At 36.9% G+C, this 20,664-nt stretch overlaps 2 protein-coding genes across 4 annotated transcripts; both read right to left on the reverse strand.

Annotated features, from left to right (window-relative positions):
* Positions 1–3: 3 nt before the first annotated feature.
* LOC101897293 (6-phosphogluconate dehydrogenase, decarboxylating) lies at positions 4–20,329 on the reverse strand. 2 transcript variants are annotated; one of them, XM_005183850.3, is made up of 6 exons: positions 20,218–20,324; positions 4,802–4,832; positions 4,399–4,507; positions 4,214–4,328; positions 679–1,549; positions 5–619 (listed from the first exon to the last, which is right to left on the reverse strand). In XM_005183850.3, the coding sequence occupies exons 2-6, from the start codon at positions 4,807–4,809 to the stop codon at positions 277–279; spliced, it is 1,446 nt and encodes a 481-aa protein (XP_005183907.2). In that variant the 5' UTR covers positions 4,810–4,832; positions 20,218–20,324; the 3' UTR covers positions 5–276. The 2 variants fall into 2 exon arrangements, with proteins under 2 accessions (XP_011292656.1, XP_005183907.2); XM_011294354.3 differs by lacking the exon at positions 4,802–4,832 and having other exon boundaries at positions 4–619; positions 20,196–20,329.
* LOC101898784 (D-2-hydroxyglutarate dehydrogenase, mitochondrial) lies at positions 10,605–20,212 on the reverse strand. 2 transcript variants are annotated; one of them, XM_059120948.1, is made up of 6 exons: positions 20,196–20,212; positions 14,061–14,153; positions 11,870–12,412; positions 11,637–11,805; positions 11,436–11,565; positions 10,605–11,280 (listed from the first exon to the last, which is right to left on the reverse strand). In XM_059120948.1, exons 2-6 carry the CDS (start codon positions 14,151–14,153, stop codon positions 10,707–10,709), a joined length of 1,509 nt encoding a protein of 502 aa, XP_058976931.1. In that variant the 5' UTR covers positions 20,196–20,212; the 3' UTR covers positions 10,605–10,706. The 2 variants fall into 2 exon arrangements, with proteins under 2 accessions (XP_058976931.1, XP_058976930.1); XM_059120947.1 differs by lacking the exon at positions 20,196–20,212 and adding an exon at positions 17,433–17,536.
* Positions 20,330–20,664: the final 335 nt, after the last annotated feature.

Genomic DNA, 20,664 nt, shown 5'->3' on the forward strand with positions numbered 1-20,664 from the left:
TTATTTTTCGTGTGTGTATAAAATAATGTTCGTTTATACAATTTGTACATATATATTTAAGAATATACGAATGATATACAAGGAGGAATGATTACCAATTTACAAAAGTAGAAATGAATTACAACATTATTTTTTAGTATGATGTAATGGATGATTATTTTGATTCCAAAACGATTTTTGTTACGTTAATCCACCTATCCATTTACAGCAAGCATTCGAGTTATTTGTGTACGGAAATTTAAATTTATTTATTTAATTTTTAGTTTTAATACACCGTTAAGCTTGATAAGTACTGGCCGAAACATTGCCACCAGTTCCGGTCCAATTGGTGTGGACAAACTTGCCCTCCTGGCCCAATAACTCATAGGTGTGGGCTCCGAAATAATCACGTTGAGCCTGCAACAAATTGGCTGGCAAACGTTCCGAACGATAGCCATCATAGAAGGATAAAGCTGTGGATAAGGCAGGTACAGGAACACCCCATAAAAAGGCTTTAGATACCACCTGGCGCCATGAATTCTGACCAGTGGCAATGGCCTTCTTGAAGAAGGGATCCAACAGGAGATTTGTTAATTTGGGATCCTTTTCATAGGCCTCTTTAATGTTGCCCAAGAAGACACTGTAAAGAATGGGAATAGAACATAAATTGCATAACTAAATTCTCTTCTAAGTACTTACCTTCTAATAATACAACCACCTCTCCACATCAAGGCAATGCCACCATAATTCAAATTCCATTTACTGACATTGGCTGCCTCACGCATCAACATAAAACCTTGGGCATAGGAAACAATTTTGGCACAGTACAAGGCATGTTTTATGTCATTCAAAAACTCCTTGAGATTATCAACTTTGATGGGAGTATTTGGTCCACTCAATTGTTTGCTGGCCGCCACACGTTCATCCTTCAGAGCTGACAAGCATCTTGAAAACACCGCCTCACCAATTAGTGTCACCGGAATACCATATTGCAGCGCCGCTATGGCTGTCCATTTTCCAGTACCCTTCTGTCCGGCAGTATCACGAATACGTTCCAACAGATAACCCTTATCATCTTTATATTTCAAAATATCTGCTGTAATTTCAATAAGGAATGAATCCAATTCCTCACTATTCCATTTATCGAATTGTTGGGCAATTTCATCGGGTTTCAAACCCAAACTTGTCATTATGTGATAGGCTTCACAAATCAATTGCATATCGCCGTATTCGATGCCATTGTGAACCATTTTAACAAAGTGACCAGCACCACCTTCACCCACCCAATCGCAGCAGGGTTCATTGCCAGCCTTGGCGCAAATGGCCTGGAAGATGGGTTTTATTAAAGGCCATGCCTCCGGATGTCCACCGGGCATAAGTGAGGGTCCATAACGGGCACCTTCTTCGCCACCACTAACACCGGAGCCCACAAAAAGTATACCCTTTTGTTTTAGCTCATCACAACGACGTGCGGTATCCAAATATTCCGAATTGCCACCATCAATGATAACGTCTCCGGGTGAGAGCAGAGGTACAAGTTGTTGTATGAAACTGTCTACAGCTTGACCGGCTATATAAAGGAAGGAATTTACATTTTTTGTCAGTCAAGTGCCAGAGACAAAAATAGGAAAATGAATAGGATTTGAGATAATGGAACATAAAATGAAGAGTTGATATAGGAAGTATATGGATACTGATGATATGGAGGAAAATAATTATGTACGGTGATATCGGAACATAAAGAAATGCAAGAAATTGGAAATCTGAAGAAGAGAAGTTTAAAAATTAAAATTATTTGATTATGATATTTTCGAAATAATACAGTTTCCAAAGAGTTTCCTTTTCAATGAAATGACGGCTGTTTTGAGTTTAACGAGAATTAGAAAAAATCAAGAGAATATGGATTTACTGTAAAGCAAAATATTAGACTTGATCAAAACACCCGGATTCTATTATTATTTAAATGATAAAATGGGAGTTGAAATGGAAGTTTCAAAATCATTCAGGTGCAGTTAAGCCCCAATGTTAATCATTATCATGGGGAAAACCTTATAACAAATGGGGTTGAGCGTTAATTTGTATACCCACCCTCATCCGTTTGTAGCACATACAAATGTACATCGGAAACAGCAAAAGGTATATATATTCGACCATACAGCCCATATTTTTTAACGTAGAGGCTCGAAATTGAAATTTGACACAATAGTTTGTATTGTGTCTAGGATGATTGGCATTGAAAATAAGCTATACCGGGCCCAGTTTTCGTATAGCCCCATATAGTGGTACGGCCAGACAGTAGACCCCAAAATAAAATTCTCCGTCGATTTAACGATGTCCGTCTGTCTGTTGAAAGCACGATACAGCCCACATTATTTTACGTAGAGCCTCAACATTTGGCAGAACAATTTGTATTGAGTCTAGGATGATTGGTATTGAAAATGAGCCGCCGCCGCCATATAATTCGGTATTTTGATGATTTTCGCCACATTTTTTAACGGATTTGCCTAAAAATTGGCACATGTAAGTCATATTGAGTTCTAGCTCCGGTGGCAGAATATTGAATATTTAGGTCCATTTTGATCATTTTCGCCACATTTTTTCAGCGATTTGTCTAAAAATTGATACTTGTTGGTCATTATGGATTCTAGCTCCGGTGCCAGAACATTGAATATTTAGGTCCGCGTTTTTCTATAGCGCACATACAACGATACCCACCACAGGTATACGTCTTCGTATAGTCCCCATATAACGACACCTCCCGATATTCGGTATTTTGACAATTTTAGCGACATTATTAACCGAAATGGTTCCAAATTTCGTATTTGAAGTTCTTTGTAGGTACTATAGTCTATGACACTAAATTGTCTAAGCTGGTTCAGATCTTCGTATAAGTCCCAAATACAATATTCACAGGAATTGTTAAAAATTTCGTAGTTGAAGTTCGTAATAGCAAAAACCTCGCGTATGCATGTCCACGTCTTGGGATAGCCCCAATATAACGATACCTCCCAATATTCGCTATTGTGATGATTTTCGCCGAAATATTCAGTAGAATTGTTTCAAATTTCGTAATAGATACTACATCCTATGACATGGCTCCCATATAACGATACCTCCCGATATTCGGTATTTTGATGATTTTAGCAGCATTACCCACCGGAATTGTTTCAAATTCCGTATGTTAATTTCGGAATCGGTACTATAGTCTATGACCGAAAATTGTCCATGCAGGACCACGTCTTCGTATAGCCCCCATATAAGGGGTTTCATTTCAGAGGTATTTAAATTTCCTTCAAAATGGTGGAGGGTATTTACAGTTCGGCCCAGCCAAACATAGCTGCTTTTTTAAATGTTAATTTTTGTGGGCTTCACTTCTTTTTATGGCAAATCGTTTTGTTTTGACAAATCAGCTAAATACTTTCATGTTTATGCAGAGATTCCGTTTGTTTACTTTTCACAGTTTTTTGCAAAAGAGAGTAAAACTACCTTATTCTCTCAGAAGGAAGCTGCTCCACAATTCCTGGAGCAAAAGTAACCAGATAGATCTATCATTTTTTTTTTAATTAATTGAAAATTGCATTTGCTTTTAAACCCACTTAAAATTGTTGAGTATATTGTAATAATATAACAACAGAGGTAGATCAAACTTGGTCTCAAGATTTTGACTCTGATTTGTCCTATCTTTATACCTCTATGTCTTGGAATAGAATATAAATTCTAATTTCGAGATGTAATAGCAATTCCATCTTTAAAATCAAAATATTACTTTATACACCATTACAGCTTCCCCCCTTTCATTCGAACCAGATGATTATTGCTGCTCAAACAATGACGTTGCAATAAGCTAGAATCTGGCGTGACGTGTATAACGTCATATGGAACGACTCATTCATTGGGAACTTTGAAAGGCAAGTAAAAGAAACGCTTTTGCGACTACTTAACAATGTCAAATCAAAAGGTTAATAAAAATGTGTGTTGAGAAAGAGCGAGAGAACAAACCGCAATGTAATCAGAGGGAGAGCGTCTCGATAATGATATGCGTTTTGATAGGCACTCATATGCAGGTTCTATACGAATGTGTATGTGTAAAGTGCATATGAAATTCATATTGAATGAAGTGCTGACATTGATTTCTCTAAGTAAATAGAATAAAAACTTAAAAACTAAATCGAAATGTAAAAGTAATGACATTGCTATGATACCCAGTTTCATGCGTGATTTAAACACCACTCACCTTTCACCAACATCATGACTTTGCGTGGAGTTTTCAACTTGCTGACCATGTCAGCCAACGATGTAGCTCCAATGACCTTTGTGCCTTTAGCCTCATTTTGCAGGAATTGTTCAACCTGAAATCATGAGATTTTTTTTGTTAATACAAACCTATATGTGCATGTATTTCAAATCCGCCAACATTACCTTATCCACAGTACGATTGTAGGCACAGACAACGAAACCCTTTGAATCCATATTCAATATTAGATTTTGACCCATGACGGCCAAGCCGATCAAGGCAATATCAGCTTTTCTGTAAAATAAAAATCAATTGTTAATGGCATTTAATTGCAAAAAAAAAAAACGAGGCACTGAGACAAGGCGGGAAGAAGAAAGGAGGTCAATTATACAGCAGTTTAACAAAAATCTAATGTCTTTTATTTTTACTTCATTATCATTTATAAATCGTGCTATGCCCTTGTTGTTGTAATTTTTGTGTTACTGTCATAATTGACCTTGACTTTCATTTTTTGCCGATTAATGGCATTAATTGTTGCTAAGATTTAAGATTTAACACAGATTTTATGTTTCATTCAGCTTTACTTACTGTGACATATTTATTTGGCTGTTGCTGCTGGTGGTGGTAACCGAACAAAAAATTTTATTAATATTTTTTTAAACTAATTATTTCTTCTTTGTACTTTTTCTTTTTGTTAGTCAGCTTTCTCCCAGCTATCCGCTTTATGGTGTGTTTTAGTCGGCGATCGCGCGATCACTAAGCCAACAAAGTGGTTTGTTTATTGTAATGGTTTTTGCAAAAATATAAAGGAACGAGTAAAAAAGCGCTAAATTCGGCCAGGTCGAACTTTTAATACCCTTCACCACGTGGCAAAGGCAAACTTTAAAAATATAAAGAGATTTAATATTTAAATGGCACTTTATTCACTTTTAAATAACTGCAAACAAAATTCATTTATTATACCCTCCACCATATGACTCCTCGAAATACTCATGTCAGACCCAACAGAGTATATATATTCTTGATCAGCGTAAAATTCTAAGTTGATTTAGTGACGTCCGTCTGTGGGTCTGTCCGTAAGTCTGTCTGTTGTAATCACGCTATCTTTCGAACGAATTGAGATAGAAGGCTAAAATCTTGAACACATGTTTATTTTGCCAGTAGGACAGGTTAAGTTCGCAAATGGGCCATGTCGGTCCACATTTTCATATAACCCCCATGTATCGGTACCTCCCGGTATTCGGTATTTTGATGATTTCAGCAACATTATTTACCGGAATCGTTTAAAATTTCGTATTGGAAGATCCAAATGGGTACTACAAGCTATGGAAAATTTTTTTTGAATGCAGGTCCACGTCTTCGTATAGCCCTCATATAAGGGCACCTCCCGATATTTGGTATTTTGATAATTTTAGCCACATTTTTCAATGAAATTGTCTGAAAATAAACAAAAGAAGTTCTCTTTGTTTACTTTATCCTCTGGAAGAGAATTGCATAGGCCCACGATATCGTATAGCCCCCTTACAACGGTATTTTGATGATTGTAGCCAAATTTTTCAATAAAATTGTCTGAAAATCTGCATAAGGATTTTCTTCTGAGTACTTCATATCCTGGAAGAGAATTGTCTACCTAAGTCTAAGATATCGTATAGCCCCCTTACAACGATACCTCCCGATATTCGGTATTTTGATGATTGTAGCCAAATTTTTCAAAAAAAAAATTTCTGAAAATCCACATAAGGATTTCCTTCTGAGTACTTCATACCCTGGAAGATTATTGTCTATATAGGTCCGGGATATCGTATATTCCCAATATAACGGTACCTCCCTATATTCGGTATTTTGATGATTTTAGCAAAATTTTTCTATAGATGTCTAAAAATCTATACTAGAAGTTCTTTCCAAGCACTTTACTCCCTGGAAGAGAAATATCTATATAGGTCCATGATATCGTGTAGCCCACATACAACGCTACCCCCCGATATTCGATATTTAGCGATTTTAGGAACGTTATTCACCGGAGTTGTTTCAAATTTCGTACCTACAATTCGTAATGGGTACTATAGCCTATGACAAAAAATTGGTTATGCAGGTCCACGACTTCGTATAGCCCCATATAATGGTACCTCCCGATTTTAGCCACATTTAAGGTTCGTAATGGATACTACAGCCTATGACAGAAAATTGTCTATGCAGGTCCAGGCCTTCGTACAGGCCCATACTTTTCCGGCAATACTTACTAAGTGGGAAAATACTTAGAACATACTCTCTCTCCCTCTCTCTCTCTCTCTCTGGAGAAAAAACTCGCAAAACTAAGATAACAGCTGACCCATCAAAACCACTTTAGTGCAAATCTTAACACCAGAATTATTTTAATGCAGTTTATTTGTGTTTTCATTGTTATAACAAAAAGAAAATAATAATAATATGGATTATATTTCAATTTCAACAAATATGCATTTTTGGAGATGTTACAAATTAAATGACAATTCTAATATATCCCCTTCTATGATGTAGAGTATAAGGAAAACTTAATCTCTCTTCTTCACATGTGCTTTGCTTTTTTAAAGCTTTACTCAGCAAATAAACTTGTTCGCAAAGCACTTATGTTGTTGTTGTCTTTGTTGGTTTTAATTTTGCAGAGATGGAAACAACGATATTCCCATTTCATTAAAAATTTTATCCTCCAGCATTGTAGACTCTACAATGTAAAATGTAGAGACTGGTTGAAAACAATTGGGAATAATAGATCTGGATGCATAAACAAGCAAAAGAGAATCCAGAAAATAGAAAATAAAATTATGTAGCGAAAAATATGATATGGAGACAATAATGGTCAAATATAAGTATTCGATCAATTTAATAAGCCTCCGCAAGGAAAATAATTCATGTCCCAATGTGAAGGGTAAATTTTTAAGAACTATAGAAAAAATGCTATCGTTAGAGCACTTTAGCATTTAAATGTGAATAACTCGTTTGTGTCTCGTACCATCGCTCGTTACCGTGATGCTGGTAGTGTAGCCCGTCGTCAAGGGAGTGGACGGAGAAAAACAGCAACATCAGCAGAAATGCTTCGAAAAATGCCTCGTGAGGTGAACATATCGCAATATTCCATTCGGCAAATATTGAAAAATGTGCTCGGGGTAAAGCCATTGAAATCCAAAAAGTGCAAGTACTAATACCGCAACGGAAGAAAAATAGACTCAAAAGAGCTAAAGAGTTACTTCGCTTGGCCGAAAGTGGTGCACTGCCGAATTTGGATTTCTTCGATGAGAAAACATTCGGTGTCCAGCAGTTTGTAAACAAACAAAATGATCGTGTTTACTTGCCAAAGAGGTCAGCTGAAAATTTGCTCCTTCGGTTGGCCACCAGAACTCAAGCGCCAGCCATGCTGATGGTGAGGGCCGCCATAACGGCCGACGGTCGGTCACCGCTCATATTAATCGACCGTGGCATCAGAATAAATACCGAATATTATCGTGAAAATATTCTGGAGGGTGTATTAAAGCCTTGGGCGCGCAAACATTTCGGCCGCAGACCTTGGACATTCCAACAGGACTCAGCACCATCGCACTCAGCACGCGCCACCCATTGACCGTTTGAAGGTCATAATTCGTGCCAAAGGTAACCAATTCGATCAAATCTAAACTCTTTCTAAAATTTGATGATATTTCCGACATTTGTTGCTTTCATTCAATAAAATTTAAAATAAAATGTGAAAATTATGGCGTTTGACTTTGTTGAAGTTTTTTTTTTCACCCTGTATATATGGACCATGTCGGTCGATTTTTTTCGGTTTTTTAAGAGACTAAATAAACTCCTTGAGGGTTAACATTTTCACCAAAATAATCCTCGTATTATTAACTGTTATATTGCCGAAAACACTGTATACCTAAAATGTAAGGATTCCCAGGATTCTTAATCCGAAAATTCCCAAAGCGGGGGAATACTTTCAAAATGCCGTTCTACTTTCTAATTCAAAAAATTCAATTTTGTCGCACATTTTCTTTTTTTTTTTTTAATAGTCTCTCAAAAATGTCCTTACAAATACACGATTATTGGTTTGTAAGTTCCTCAAAAACAATTCATAAAAAGTCCTCGTCTATCAGGGCTCTGAAAATCCCTTTTGAAACATATTTGAAAATTCAACGTTCTTAGCTCTGATAGTTCTCTAAAAATATCACAAAAATCTATGAATATTTTCCCAAACATTTTTATACCCTACAACACTATATTATAAGTTTGATTGGGCCAGAATTTATGTAACACCTCGAAATATTGATTTCCCATATAGGAAAGTATATATGGATCTTCCTAGCTCGCCGAGCTGAGTCGATCTAGCTATGTATGTCCGTCCGTCCGTCCGTCCGTCTGTCCGTCTGTCCATGTTAATTTGTAATCACTCTACAGGTCGCAACTATGGCCCGATCTTCACGAAATTTAAAATGTAGGCGGGGTTAATGTCAGAATAGAACCCTATTTCTTTTGGAGATTATCGCCAAATGTTTAGGGGTTGAAATGGACCAAATACTGAAAAAAGTCGGATTTTGCAGTAGCTATACAGGTCGCAATTATAGACCAATCGACGCGGAATTTCGTATGTAGCTAGAGTTTAGGGCGGGGAAGAAGCCTACCAATTAGGGTGGTCATCGGATAATATTTAGCGGGTAAAATAGACCATATCTTTTGTGTTGAAAAAATTCAACACTTTTCATTAAACCGCGAATATTTTAAATCCCGGCGAAATCACGAAGCCATGACAAGGTTACTTCTGACCTTTACATTGATGTTAACATCCAACAAATCGGATACATAGCAAAATATGTGCGATATTTATGTCTATCAAAGAAGATATGCTTGAAAGATCTCTTATATGTCGAGAACGGCTGAACTGATTTCGACAGTTCTCATTAATTCAGAATGGCCTCTTGGCAGGAAAGAAACTACGTCTAAAAAATCGCATAAAAATATCTATCTAAAGATGAAAATATTGATTTTGTAAAATTTTCTCATATTTTTTTCAATTTTGTCACATTTTTGGCATATTTTCATTTTGAATTAAACATTTGGTAATATTTCTATAGCTACGAAACTAAGTAGTTAGGATATCAGGATATCATATACAGATCGCATTTATGGCCCGATCCTAACAAAATTTTGCATGGGGATCAGATGAGGGTCAGAATAGAAGCCTTCTCTTTTTGGAGATGATCGCCATATATTTAGGGGTTGAAACGGACCAAAAAACTGCAAAATTGTCAGCAGGTCGTAATTATTGCCCGATCTTCACGCACATTGCAAAAGCCAAGCAGTTTTGGATGGCCATCCAAAAATATTCAATGTGTGAAATAGTTTGCCAACTTTTGTAGACAAAATACGAAAATTACCATTCCAGTGACTTTTTGGAGAATTCACAAATACAGGAAAGACGCACTTCTCACTATTTCGTTAACGCTGATTTCGTTCAAGAATATAGTCAAATGTCTGTATCTCATATAGATGCGTTTCAGTCAAAAACCAATAATAAATGTTAATCTTTTGCCACTTCTGAGAGAATATAGGTCTTTGGGAAATATTGGTTCCAGATCTAGGAAGACCATTTACGTGCAACATCTTCCAATAAATTGGAAATGAGCAAATTAGTTAAAGTTGCTATTATTCGAAAATTAGAGAACGAAACCTGATGGTTTTCTTTTATTATTTGTCACAATATCTTGTGGAATTCTTTCGAGTATCTCACCTATATAAAATGTATCGTTTATTATAGTGTTGTAGGGTATTCAATGGTCGGCCCCGCTCGACTGTAGCCTTTGCTTACTTGTTTTGAATTACAATTGTACCTCTAATATCCCTTTGTCTTAAAATTCATTTAGCTCTCTTAGCAATTTCTAGAAACAATTCATGATTGTTTTTTTTTTGATAATTTCTACAAATATTCTTTAAAAAATACAAGATTATTGCTTTGATAGTACCTCAAAACCCCTTATGATTCCTTTAAAGCAGTCATTACAAATCAGCGATTAGTGACAAAAAAATATATCAGTAAAAAGCCAATTTTCGTAGATCTGATCAAGAAGAAATCAGTGTTAAGTCATTATTTATACGAATATTTTTTATCCATTTGCTTTATAAATTATTTTGGTAAACATTTATGTTTAAAAACAATTAAATGGAATCGCAAAATATAGAGAAAAACAGAACTTTAGTTTTCTCTTAAATTATCTCTTTTTTTCGGCTCATGTTTTAGAACACGGTTTTAAGCAGTGCTGTACTAAACAGTCCATGTTTATAACCCTGGTACTTTTCTATTCTTTAAATATTCCACATTTGTAGCTCTGATAGCCCTTGATTGTTTTTCTCTTGCTTCAGTCGTGGTACCCATGGTTTCAAATACAATTTTTTCTTTTTCATATATTTACAATTTCTCTTTAATATCAAATAATTAATTTCATATTCTACAACATTCAGTCCAGATCATTGAGCTCTACTCTATTTAATATAAAACCTTGTATGGATTCAAAATACCATTTGGATCCAACAGTTGTTTCATGTCACGCATCATATTTATGGCTTCGGCACTCTTGGAGTGTTTCAAATATTTTGTCTTTAAAAATCCAATACCATGTTCGGCACTGACGCTACCCTTCAGCTGGGCGGTATATTCATAGATGAAAGGCTCCAAAAGTTTATACAATTCCGGCGAGTACTGTTCACATGAGACATTCAGATGGAGATTCAAATCACCCAAATGACCATAACCAGTTACACGTTTAGCCAAGTGGCCGGCACGTTTTTCCACCACTTTGACAATGTCATAGAAGGAACGCAACGGTAGAGAAATATCGTATTTGAAGCAATAACCATCCTTGGTCAATGCGGTCGAAATGAATTCTCTTAGCTTCCAGATTTCCAACATTTTACTGGGTTCACTGGTATAGGTGCCATCCACTACATCACCCTTGTCCATAACCAATTGAATGAAATTGTTTAATTTTTCCATATCATGTTCGGCATTGCTGCCAGAGGTTTCTATCAACATATAGAATGGGTAGCCTTCAATGGGGGATCTGGAGGAGGGAAAAGCAAATAAATTAGTTTTATCTTTATGGTTTACATTTCCTAGCAACACTTTTCAGGCCTTTATGCGTTCAGAATTACACAAATTAACTCAGTTAGGACTTGCCCTGCAGGAAGTAGTGAGAGGGTGTTGAAAAATACTCACTGTAGATTGTTATTTTCTATACTGGCTGCCAATGATGGGGCATCAATTAATTCACATGATGATAAAATCTCACCCAGATGACGTTTGGCATTCTTCAGGGTTTGCATGACAGCCTCAAAGGAGTTAAGGGCTAGGAATAAAAATATTGTATTGAGTATTTTAATTCCTTTTTTCATTACAAAATATTTTCCCAAAACTTACCCAAAAAAGCCACATTCACCGAATCAGATATGGCGGGGCACAGGATAGCCAACTTGGTAACGACACCCAAGGTGCCCTCGGAACCAATGAACAAATGTTTCAAGTGATAGCCTGTATTGTCTTTTTTAAAATCAGACATTAAATCGATTACCTTTCCATTGGCCAAAACCTAAAATGAAAATATATTTTGACTTCAAAAAAAGGAAATCCAAATAATTTTCCATTTTACCCACCGCCTCCACACCCAACACAGAGCCATGTAAATTTCCATAACGTATCACCCGCAAACCGCCAGCATTTGTTGAGATATTACCACCAATGTGACAACTTGATTTGGCGCCCAAATCCAATGGCACAACAAACCCAGCCTCACGTGTCTTGGCATCCAAATTCTCCAAAATCACACCCGATTCACAGGCCGTGATGCCAGTTATATCATCAATGCTGAGAATTTTATTTAAACGTGCCAATGAAAGAACAATTTCATCACAAACCGGCACGGAGCCACCCACCAAACCGGTGTTACCACCCTGTGGACATACCGCCAAACGGCGTTCATTACAGTATTTCAGAATTTCCGATATTTCTTGGGTGGAACCAGGTTTCAACACCAATTGACTGCGACCTCGGACACTACGCAAAAAATCCACATTATATCCTTGCAAATCATCGGTACTGTCTTGCAGTATATTTGTGGGTCCAATTAGGGATTCGAAAAAGGACACATCTTTGCCATTCAATTCGGCATAGTTGCCTCGTTTGATGTTGTGTCGAACCTGTGAAGAGAGAAAAATAAAATTTGTAAAAATTACTCAGTATCTGTCTGAAATAAGTATACGGCCTATGATCGAGGGGAAGTCTTAAACCAAATGGATATAAACCATATTCGAACTATATAAGAATAGACTAAATCGAATCACCTCATTTTGGACAAGGGGTAAATTAAAAAAACATACAGGGTGAGATGAAAAAACAGCAACCAACTTCAGACTGCTGTCATTTCAAAGCCACCCGTTCGACAGCTGTTAAAATTATTCCAGTGACAGCTCATTCTATTGTTTACAAGCGTACATAAGCGTTTTGGTGAGAATTTTCCAGAAAGAAAAGTTATTCGTAATGGAATTCAAGCGTGATAGTATGATTTCTTTATGTTCGGCTGGAAAACCACAAGTGGCTATCGTTTGAACACTCCAGCATTTAAATGTGAACAAATCTTTGGTGTCTTGTACCATCGCTCATTACCGTGATACTGGTAGCATAGCCCGACGTCAAGGAATAAACGGAAGAAAACAGCAACATCAGCAGAAATTGAAAAGTGAAGAAGCGACTTGATCGAAACCCGCGTCGCAGTGACCGAAAAATGGCTCATGAGCTAAACATATCGCAATATTCCATTCGGAAAATATTGAAAGATGAGCTCGGGGTAAAGCCGTTGAAGTTCCAAAAAGTGCAAGAACTTACACCGCAACAGAAAGAAAATAGACTCAAAAGAGCTAAAGAGTTGCTTCGCTTGACCGAAAGTGGTGAACTACCGAATTTGGTTTTCTCCGATGAGAAAACATTCCTTGTCCAGCAGTTTGTAGCGTGTTTACTTGCCAAAGAGGTCAGCTGAAAATATGCACCTTCGGTTGGGCACCAGAACTCGCCAGAATCCGGCCATGGTGATGGTGTGGGTCGCCATAACAGCCGATGGTCGCCCTCCGCTCGTATTAATCGAACGTGGCATCAGAATAAATGCCGAATATTATCGCGAAAATATTCTGGAGGGTGTATTAAAGCCTTGGGCACGCAAAAATTTTGGCCGCAGACCATGCCCTTTCCAACAGGACTCAGCACCATCGCACTCAACACGCGCCATCCAAGAATGGTTACAAAATGAGGTTCATCGTCTCATTTCCAGCGCACAATTGCCACGAAAATCTCCGGATACCAGTCCGTTGGACTATTGTGTCTGGAGTATTTTGGAAAGCAAGGTTGGCACTAAAAGATACCAAAGTGTTGATCAGCTCAAGCAAGCGCTTCGCCGGGAATAGGCCAAAATACCGGAGAGCAACATTCGGGCAGCGTGGGACGGTTTCATTGGCCGTTTGAAGGCCATAATTCGTGCCAAAGGTGACTAATTCGATCAAATCTAAACTTATTCTTAAATTTGATGCTATTTCCGACCTTTTTTGCTTTCATTCAATAAAATTTGAAAAAAAAATGTAGTTTTTTTTATCTCACCCTGTATGTGTCAACTATATGGTATGGAACCAATTATAGCAATATTTACTGATAATAATTATTCAAAAATCTCCGATTTTGGGAGTTATTTGAAATGGAAAGTTTACTCCAACACAATTTCCCAATTCTGAATATTTCAATACAAATGCAGAGTTTTTTAGAATAGTTATTCCATACTTAAATTTTGGATTCTACATTTACCTCTGTTAATTCTGGTATACCCGAAGTCTTATATGTCCGCAAGGCTGGTAAGAATGTATTCCTTATTTTCTGCAAATTATTAGAACGTAACATCTGAAAATACAAAAAACAAAAAAAATAATTTTAATGGTTTTGGTATTTTGAAATTAATAGATTGAAATCAATAATAGTTTACCATTATTAAGAAAATTACTACGCCTCTACCCCCACTCTAATTTTACAACAAGAAGAAAACTCTTCAGAAAAATTACTCAGAATTCGGACCTACTGCGGTCCGACGCGTCGGAAAAACTTCAGACGTTGAACCGGAAGTATTTTCTTCGCTGGAATGATTCACCCAAACACCCAAAATTCCAAACCATCTATTAATTTAAACATTTTAGTTTTTTTCTAAATAAAATTGCCGACACGTGCCATTTTTCAACACATACATGTTGTGTGATTCCAGATTTTCATTACATAACATCATATAAGTTTCAAATTATTTTAAATGACTTCCTCATGTTCAAACTAAACAAAAAATATGATAAATTTTCTATTATATTTTTTATTTTGCGGTACTAAAAGATTTCGTCTCTGAAATGTAATAAAGTACGGTTGACTATGGTCGACTTAACTAGCAGAGGGTATTATTTTTCATTGTTTATAGTTTACAAAACTATTTATCAAAACATCAGCGTCTGCTGTATGTCTGAAACAGACAAAATTCACTCTAATCAATGCTAGACTCAAAATGTATTCCCATATTGTTCGCATGTATGTATGTATGTTCTCATGTATGTCTCCGACAGCATAAAAATAGAAGTGGGGTAGCACGGGACTCCAGTGTGATCAATAGAGAATTGTCCAATATTCTCTGGCATGTGTAGGTACATACACGCAAACAAAAAAACATACGCGTGCAAGAGTTCCAAAATTCGTCAACAGTTCTATTTTGATATGTTAATTCAGTTTTCTAGACACTCTTTAGACTCTAGCCGTAAGCGAGTACATTTTAATAAAAAAAATTTAAAATGTTTATCAAATCTCTCGTGTGGTAAATAAACGTAAAACCGGTCATCTGTTGGGTCTTTCTTGTGTTGTATCTGGCGGAACACATGTTAGGGTTGCCATGGCACAGTAAAACTGCTACTATATAAAGACTTTCTGGTCTTCTATGAGAAGTCCCTCTGGCCTTCTATGAGAAGTCCCTCTGGCCTTCTATGAGAAGTCCCTCTGGCCTTCTATGAGAAGTCCCTCTGGCCTTCTATGAGAAGTCCCTCTGGCCTTCTATGAGAAGTCCCTCTGGCCTTCTATGAGAAGTCCCTCTGGCCTTCTATGAGAAGACCTTCTGGCCTTCTATGAGAAGACCTTCTGGCCTTCTATGAGAAGACCTTGTGGCCTTCTATGAGAAGACCTTCTGACCTTCTATGAGAAGACCTTCTGGCCTTCTATGAGAAGACCTTCTGGCCTTCTATGAGAAGACCTTCTGGCCTTCTATGAGAAGACCTCTTTGTCTTCTATGAGAAGATCTTCTTGCATTCCATGAGAAGATCTTCTTGCATTCTATGAGAAGATCTTCTCGCATTCTATGAGAAGACCTCCTGGCCTTCTATGAGAAGACCTCTTTGTCTTCTATGAGAAGACCTTCTGGCCTTCCAAGAGAAGACCTTCAGGTCTTCTATGAGAAGACTTCTTGATCTCCTATGAGAAGACCTTCTGGGCTTCTTCTTCTATGAAAAGAGCATCTGGCCTTTCGGTCTTATAGGAGATGACTTTTGGTCTTCTACGAGAACATCTTCTGGCCTTCTGTGAAAAGACTTTCAGGCTTTCTATGAGAAGACATTTTGGTCTTCTAGGAAAAGACCTTCTAGGAGGCGACCTTCTAGTCTTCTAGGAGACCACCTTCTGGTCTTCTAGAAGACCACCATCTGGTCTTATAGGGGACTATCTTCTGGTCTTCTACGAGAAGATCTTCAGGCCTTCTTTGAGAAAATCTTCTGTTCTTTCATGAGACGACCTTCTGGCTTTCTTTAAGAAGACATTTTGGTCTTCTTTGAGAAGACCTTCTGGCCTTCTATGAAAAAACTTTCTGGCCTTCTAGGAGAAGACCTCCTGACCTTCTACAAGGAGACGTTCTTATTTTTTGACATGATTTTAAAAAGAAAGCTTAACTTTTAATTCACTTTTCGCGTTTATATACCCTCAAACGTATGGATACAGAGGTATATATCATTGGATACGGCCATAACGTGCCTCATCGAAATTACCCTAGGCCGCAGGTCTCTTTGGACCAAATCCGTTTCACGACATTTGGAATTGATCTGGGATTGTCCGACCGTCAGTCTGTCTATCTGTCATACATAGATCGAGTTTAGAGATGGGAAACATCGTTTCACTCCTTCTGGTGTGAATATAGGATAAATCGGCACACTCTAAATTTCTGAATAATTAATTCTAATTATTTAAAATGCGAAAGAAGTATCGTATTCTCTTCGAATTTCATGTATCCCATTATTTTAGTAACGCAAGTTCCTGTGTGGAAACGATAGATACCGTCCAAGCCCTTCTGATACCTCACGTTTTGCAGATTGTTCACAAAAAATATTGTAATAGATTTCTGATTTTGTTCAAATCTAAGAATTAGTTCAGATGAGAAGTGGATAATATTGATCCGCTCTTTTGGTATATCTTCCAAAAATGGTTAAATAATACTACTTCATAATTAAATCACTAGACCATAAAATAATATAGAATTCTAGCTGGCTGGTTGGCTACCCCACTAACAGTCGATATCGGGAAAAAATCAGCATTTTATGGAAGTATAACTAAAAACAAGTAACATAGTATCAGTCGAATTTTTTTTATTAGAAATAATGTAAGTCAAAATAATATTTCAATAAACTGTTGTATGCGTTTTTACTGTAGTTGTCGTTGTTTCCCATTTATAGTGTGTTGCTATTTTTAACGAAAACTTGGCAACCCTTATGGTTAAACTCAACATTGATAAGAGAACAACGCAATTAACTTCATATCTCAGATGGTGGAGATGTTAAATGCTAAAGATGCTAAAGGCTTGGTAAAAATGTCTTACTAAGGATTCAGATATGAATTGCATCCTTCGTATAAAGAATAGAATGAGATGCAAAATGGATGTTATTCCAAATCACTTTAACCACTGCTTAAAGAGCATTTTTGATATTCTCTCAATCTACGTGAACGTGAATACACAGATAAACTATGTATTAGTTAACACCATTTGGGAAATTCTTATAAAAAGTATTTTTTCAAATAATTTATTTAAATAACTTCAATAATCTTTTTATCACACACTTTTTTATCTTCTCAAACTTTATTGTATTTGGAATGGTTAAGTAAGAACCTTTGGCATACCTTAACTAATGAACGCTATAAACGCTACCCAGATACTCTTTAGAAACGTACAAATAACAACACACGCCCGACGAAAGCCAAATAAACACTGATTGAATGTATGTATGAACAGAAAGCACAATAATACAAACTGAGGCATATGAGACAACAGCTGTTTTTCCCCCAAACTGTTGTTGGCGCCCAAACACAACCAAACAGAGAGAAACGTGTTCTCTGTTCTCTTTAATCATAAAACACAAGAGAATAGGGGATACCGTTGGAAAACAAACTATAATTGGGAGAGTACTACAACTGAGAATTGTTTTCTTGATAAGTACGTTTATTTGATTGATTAGAAATAAGATTTCCAATAAAGATAGGAATAAAATCTTTAGTATTTTATCCCTAATTGATTTAATAAGAGCCGAAATTTTCGAATTATAAACTTGATTTATAATCCCACTTCACAATTTAATCACTAGACCATTAAATAATATAGAATTCAAGCTGGCTGGCTATCTCGTTGAAAGTCGATATGAGGGAAAAATTCAGCATTTTATGGAAGTATAACTAAAAACAAGTTAAATAGTATCAGTCGGTTTTGCCGACAGAGGTTCCTAAGCAATTGGTCAATATTGACAAATTTGTATCTGACCTAAGACTGAAATAAATATTACAACGTGTCAGATTTGGACTATGTCGACTACTTCCTACTTTTTGTACGAAATATGTGTACATTTTTGGAAAATGTATTCCACAAAGTATATATATTTTCTTAATCAGCATAAAATTCTATATCAATTTATTTTGTATTTTGGTGATTTTGGCGACATTATTTACCTGAATTATTACAAATATCATATTTAAAGTTCGTAATGGGTACTACAGCCTATGACAAATTTTTTTTGTATGCAGGTACACGTCTTCGTATAGCGATATATCCCGATATTCGGCATTTTGATGATTTCAGCAACATTAAGCACCGGAATCGTTTCAAATTTCGTATTAGAAGATCTTAATGGGTACTACAACCTATGGCAAAAAATTTCGTATGCAGGTCCACCTCTCGTATAGCCCCTCCCGATACTAGGTGTTTTGATAATTTCAGCAACAGTATTCACTGGAACTTTTTCAAATTTCGTATTTGAAGTTCGTAATGTGTACTACAGCCTAGGACAAAAAAATTCGTGAACACTTCCAAGTCTTCGTATAGTCCCCAACATCAGCAGAAATGGTTCGAAAAGTAAAGAAGTGACTTGATCGAAACCCGCGTCGCTGTGGCTGAAAAATGGCTTCTAGGCTGAACATATCACAATATTCCATTCGGCAAATATTGCACAATAAGCTCGGGGTAAAGCCATTGAAATTCCAAAAAAAGCAAGTACTTACACCGCATCTGAACGAAAATAGACTCAAAAGAGCTAAAGAGTGGCTTCGCTTGGCCGAAAGTGCTGAACTGCCGAATTTGCCAAAGAGGTCAGCTGAAAATATGCACCTTCGGTTGGCCACCAGAACTCAAACGCCGGCTATGGTGTGGTGTGGTCCGCCATAACAGCCGATGGTCGCTCTCCGCTCGTATAAATCGACCATGGCATCAGAATAAATGCCGAATATTACCGCGAACATATTCTTGAGGGTGTAAAAAAGCCTTGGGCACGCAAACATTTTGGCCGCAGACCGTAGACATTCCAACAGGACTCTGTACCATCGCACTCATCACGCGCCCCTATAATGGTTACAAAATTAGGTTCCTCTCTTCATTTCCAGCCCAAAATGGCCACCAAAATCTCCGGATACCAATCTGTTGGACTATTGTGTCTGGAGTATTTTGGAAAGCAAGGTTGGCACAAAAAAAATACCAAAGTGTCGATCACCTCAAGCAAGCGCTTCGGCTGGAATGGGCCAAAATACCACAGAACAACATTCGGGCTGCGTGTGAAGGTTTCATTGGTCGTTTAAAGGCCATAATTCGTGCCTGATGTCTGATGCTTATTTCGGATTTTATAATCGTTTTGGTTATTCGAAACATTGACCCTTTGTGGTGGAGGTAGCAGAAGAAATGGTCCGATCTCTACCATCTTTATAACAGATCTTGTGTTGATCGAAATATTGAGATGCATCAAGTCTGAATGGAATCTGATGTGATCTTCGTGTTTTATTAGCTTCATGGTTACTCAAAATATTTACCCTTTATGGGGAAGGTACCAGAAGGAGTGGACCGATATATCCCATCTTCACAGAAGATTTTGTGTTAGTAAAAATAATGACATGTGTGAAATATGAAGAGAGCCGGATGCTTATTTCGGATTTTATGATCGTTTTGCTTATTCAAAATGTTGACCCTTTGTGTGGGATGTACCAGAGGAAATGGTCCGATCTCTACAATCTTTATAACGGATCTTGCGTTGATGGAAATATTGAGCTCTGTAAAGTCTGATTGGAATCGGATGTTTATTTCGGGTTTTATGACCCTTTGTGGGGGAGGTAACAGAAGGAGTAGACTCATATATTCCATATTCACACCTTACCTTGGGTTAATAAAAAATCGGACTCTCACATCACATTTTATAAAAGTTGTAATCATTCCAAATTTTGACATATGTGAGGGAGGTACTTGATGGAGTGGACCATTATTATGGATGTTCGCACCTGACCTAACATTGATGCAAATATTAGAATTCGCAAAGTTGGTGCATGATTTATCCTTTCTCTTTCGTGCAGTTGAATATTTTCTTTGAATCTAAGATTTAACACACATTTTATGCTTCATTCATCTTTACTTACTGTGACATATTTATTTGGCTGCTGGTGGTAACCGTAACAAAAAATTTTATTAATATTTTTTTAACTAATTATTTCTTCTTTGTACTTTTTTCTTTTTGTTAGTCAGCTTTCTCCCAGCTATCCGCTTTATGGTGTGTTTTAGTCGGCGATCGCGCGATCACTAAGCCAACAAAGTGGTTTGTTTATTGTAATGATTTTTGCAAAAAACATAAAGGAGCAAAAAAACGCGCTAAGTTCGGTCAGGTCGAACTTTTAATACCCTTCTCCATTAAATAACTGAAAACAAAATTCATTTTTTTCAGTATCATTAGGTTCGTCCGTTTACTTTCCCAGTAACACTTACTAAGTGGGAAAATACTGAGAACATACTCTCTCCCTCTCTCTCTCTCTGGAGAAAAAATTGTAAAAACTAAACGAATATCATCATGCAAAACTTTTGAAAAATAACAGCTGATCCATCAAAACAACT

The sequence above is a fragment of the Musca domestica genome, unplaced genomic scaffold, assembly GCF_030504385.1.
Source record: "Musca domestica strain aabys unplaced genomic scaffold, Musca_domestica.polishedcontigs.V.1.1 18, whole genome shotgun sequence".
Classification (NCBI taxonomy): Eukaryota; Metazoa; Arthropoda; class Insecta; order Diptera; family Muscidae; genus Musca; species Musca domestica.

Excerpts from the sequence above, each read along its gene's own strand:
- LOC101898784 (XM_059120948.1), bottom strand. The coding sequence starts at position 14,153 with ATGTTACGTTCTAATAATTTGCAGAAAATAAGGAATACATTCTTACCA. Across the intron at positions 12,413-14,060 it reads GTATACCAGAATTAACAGAG|GTTCGACACAACATCAAACG; the intron begins GTAAATGTAGAA and ends CTCTCTTCACAG. Across the intron at positions 11,281-11,435 it reads ATAGAAAATAACAATCTACA|ATCCCCCATTGAAGGCTACC; the intron begins GTGAGTATTTTT and ends TCCCTCCTCCAG.
- LOC101897293 (XM_011294354.3), bottom strand. Across the intron at positions 4,329-4,398 it reads ACAATCGTACTGTGGATAAG|GTTGAACAATTCCTGCAAAA; the intron begins GTAATGTTGGCG and ends TCATGATTTCAG. Across the intron at positions 620-678 it reads GGTGGTTGTATTATTAGAAG|TGTCTTCTTGGGCAACATTA; the intron begins GTAAGTACTTAG and ends CATTCTTTACAG.